The sequence below is a fragment of the Otolemur garnettii genome, unplaced genomic scaffold, assembly GCF_000181295.1.
Source record: "Otolemur garnettii isolate 467f Iridium unplaced genomic scaffold, OtoGar3 scaffold00003, whole genome shotgun sequence".
Lineage (NCBI taxonomy): Eukaryota > Metazoa > Chordata > Mammalia > Primates > Galagidae > Otolemur > Otolemur garnettii.
In genome coordinates, this window is record NW_003852398.1 from 35,490,689 (window position 1) to 35,494,635 (window position 3,947).

Below are 3,947 nucleotides of genomic sequence, written 5' to 3' on the forward strand. Positions count from 1 at the left end.
ATATAAATGTCTTAACACAGAACTAAGAAAATGACATGAAGGCTATGTTAACCAGTTTGATGAAAATATTTCAAATTATATATAAAAACAGCACACTGTACCCCATGACAGTATTAATGTACACAGCTATGATTTATTAAAATAATAATAATAATTTTATTCAGAGATCCTACATAAAAGCTAAGCTTTTTCTATAAGTCTATACTAGTTTTCCCTAGGAATCGATATTTTTTTTCTCTCAGGTTATAATTAATTGTGTCAATTCCCTCCACCCCCAAATTAAATTATCAATCTCTACATACCTGTTGCAGATTGAGAATTGACATCTGCATCATGAAGAAGTAATAATTTCACAATGTCTAAGTAACCTCCACTGGAAGCTGCCATTAAGGGAGTTATGTCTCCTTTATTCCCTCGATCTTCAACATTAGCATGCATAGCAAGCAATACCTTTAAAACACATACACACAGAGAGAAATTGTCAATTCATACCATTAATAGTATTTTTAAAGAATATACTGAATCTATGAAAATAATCTTTTAGAATAGAGAAAGGTAAGGAAAAATAAATAGTAATCACCTTTTAGAAAAATATGCAAGTCTTCACTACTCAAAATGCTGGGTTAGATGTAATATTTTACAATAGCGTAACTTTCTTTTCCTTTTTTTTTTCAGGGAATAAGGTCTTGCTCTGTTATCCAGACTGGAGTGCAGTGGCACGATCATAGCACACTGCCACCTCAAACTTCTGGGCTCAACTGATTCTCCTGCCTCAGCCTTCCAAGTAGTTGGGACTACAGGTACATACTACCAAGCCTAGCTAATTTTTTTACTTTTTATATAGACAGAGTCTATGTTTCCCAGGGTGACCTTGAACTCCTAGCTTCAAGCAATCCTCCCACTTCAGCTTCCCAAAGTGCTGGGATTATAGGTGTAAACCACCACATCTGGCCTCATTACATATTAGGCACTCACATTAGCTATTATACTGTAAAATGTGACTGCTCTTATCAAATAATTTGTATTATGCTTGAGGTTAAAGAGCAAGACAGTAGTAAAATTATTCTCATAAGACAGAAACTGGTAAAATAAGACTAATTCCCCAGACTGCACTAATATAGAAGGAAAATTAAAAGAATTGGAGTAATCTGAAAACAGTGAAAATAACAAATACTTTCCATTACAATTGTATATGACTTCTAAAAAAAGTCTAAAATATGATTATTATTTCTATTTGTTTCTTATTCATTAGGATTAGCACTGAGTAAACAGTAGAAAAACAGACCAATCCTAGTTGTATGTACAGGCAACGAAACAAATTATACATCCGTTTCTCCTTTACTTAACTACCAAAAAGGGAAGGAAGGGAAGAAAAGATCCTGGCCACCTCTAATTATTACAATTTCTTTTATGAGTGATTAAAATAAATACAACATCAAGCCCTCTATAATTTTAATCAATAAAGATTATTTCTGCTTACTTGGGCTAATTCATAATATCCTGCAGAGCAAGCCAAACACAGCAGGCTTTCACCTTCTTCTGTATGTTCATTTACACTTCTGCCTTCATCTAACAATTTACGAACAGCATTGACATCCCCATCTGAACAAGCTTCTGCCAGACTGCGACTAAAAACAAAACCATTCAACAGAAAGACAGGCTTAGGACCCGATGATAAATTACATTTAATATAAAGAATTAGTCAAACACAGAAAAGTGCTATTATATGAGTTCTAAAAGAAAAAAATGATATGAACCTCTTATATGCTAATTATTCATATATATCAACCAAGCCAGAATGCCAGCAGTGAATTTAAAAATAGCTATCATTTTTATCTTTCAAACTCATTTTCTAATATACTATAATAAAAAAAAGCATTTAATGTACAAGTTGAGATTTTTTTTGTTGTTTGTCTATTTTTGAGACAGAGTCTCACTGTTTCACGCTGGATAGAGTGCCCTGGCGTCACAGCTCACAGCAACCTCAAACTCTTAGGCTCAAGTGATCCTCTTGCCTCAGCTTCCCAAGTAGCTGAGACTAACAGGTACCCACCAGAATGCCTTGGGCTAGTTTTTCTATTTTTAATAGAGATGGGGTCTCCTTGCTCAGGCTGGTCTCAAACTCCTGAGCTCAGGCTATCTACCTGCCTCAGCCTCCCAGATGATAGGATTACAGGTGTGAGCCACCATGCCCAGCTATATGCACAAGTTTTTAAACACTACTAGTAGAATGGTTCCCAAGGACATTTTTGGGCATAATCCTATGCCTTAAAATTTATTTGATGGCTCAGCGCCTATAGCTCAACCGGCTAAGGCGCCAGCCACATACACCTAAGGTGGCAGGTTCGAATCCCCAGCCCAGACCCGCCAAACAACAATGACGGCTGCAACCAAAAGATAGCCGGGCGTTGTGGCGGGCGCCTGTGGTCCCAGCTACTTGGGAGGCGGAGGCAGAAGACTCGCTTCAGCCCAGGAGTTGGAGGTTGCTGTGAGCTGTGATGCCACGGCACTCTACCCCGGGGGACATCTTGAGGTTCTGTCTCAAAAAAAAAAAAAAAAAATTTATTTGATAACAGTGAAGGTAAAATCTAAGAGAACAATTTTACTGTAGATTGACTAACTAGATCAATGAGTCTCAAACTTTAATGTGCATATGAATCACTCAAATTTCTTGTTAAAAGCAGGTTCTAAATAGTAAATTTGACGTAGGACCTGAGATTCTACATTTCTAACAACTCTGAGGTGATGCTGATAATGCTATTGTATTACTGTATTAATAACTCATTTCATTTATTACTACTGAAGCAATCAAGTTTAGAGGTTACCACTATAACCTTTAAAATTATCTTCCCTAGAAGAGGAAAACAGGTCTTACTCAGTTTGGATTTCTCACAGACTCTGGTATAATACATTTCAGAAGAATGATCAATGAATAAGAGTTGAACACGAGAATAAAAATATCCATTTTTAAACCTACATAATACATATAACATTTATATTTCCACTGAAATTACAACATATATTCTAATAGTCATTTGGAAAAGTTTATAAGTTTCTCTAAGAGATATATTTAACCCAAACTGGCTACTTCCCCAAAAGCTACTCAAGAAAATGTCTAATACTCAGGCAAAGTCATTAAATACATACGTGTCCACTTGTCCTGCACTGTGACTATTTTCTGCTTTCATTCGTGTCAGTGCAGCAGCAGCCTCATCCAATGCACAACTAACTGAAGATGTCAGTCTCCGGAGTACTTCAGGATCTGCAAAAGCTTTACCATCAGCAGTTGACAATTTGCCAATTCCTTCAGTGTGCATCAATCAATCAGGTAGTGCAGGAAAAGAAAGTGAAAAAGTGCAAATTGTAATTACATTTCTAAACATTATTGTCTAGGGAAAAGAATGACACACTATCCATAAATAAAGGCAGGCAGTTAGAAGATAAGATTAATAATCTCAATTCTACCACTAATGTCAAAAGGCCATGGTATAACCACCCATGGTTTAGTTTTTACAATGCACATAATATTAATTTGTCCTCTACCTAACTCCAAATATAACTTAATTTGATGCTTAATGAATGAAATTACTTTCAAAGTACATAGTCACACCATAAGATCTCTCGTATAGGATATCTGTCTGTATTATTTTCAGTAGTAATGAAGGGGATATTTTGTAATTGCTTAACAAACAATGTAATAGTTTCTTCCTCTGGTCACACATCTACTAAGAACCATCTTCTGAGGCAACATTTTAAATTAAAATAAGTTTCTTCTTATAAATAAAAATTTAAAAATCATATCACAATATCCAACAAATTCATGTCATCATTTACAAAGAGCTACTACACAATTTGCTAATAATATAAATGCAAACCAAAATAGTAAGATACTATTTTTCATCTATGAAACTGACCAAAAAATTTGTTCAAGATGTGAGACCTTGGCT

General features: G+C 35.2%; 1 protein-coding gene across 14 annotated transcripts in view; it reads right to left on the minus strand.

Annotated features, from left to right (window-relative positions):
- Positions 1-3,947, minus strand: part of LOC100954037 (ankyrin repeat and KH domain-containing protein 1) — a 172,935-nt gene that overhangs the window by 125,101 nt on the left and 43,887 nt on the right. For all 14 annotated transcript variants that reach the window (XM_023515894.1, XM_023515880.1, XM_023515893.1 and 11 more), the window contains exons 3-5: positions 3,148-3,304; positions 1,481-1,628; positions 303-450 (exon numbers count right to left, since the gene is read on the minus strand). In XM_023515894.1, coding sequence (XP_023371662.1) covers positions 303-450; positions 1,481-1,628; positions 3,148-3,304 — 453 coding nt within the window. The remainder of the gene's footprint in view (positions 1-302; positions 451-1,480; positions 1,629-3,147; positions 3,305-3,947) is intronic.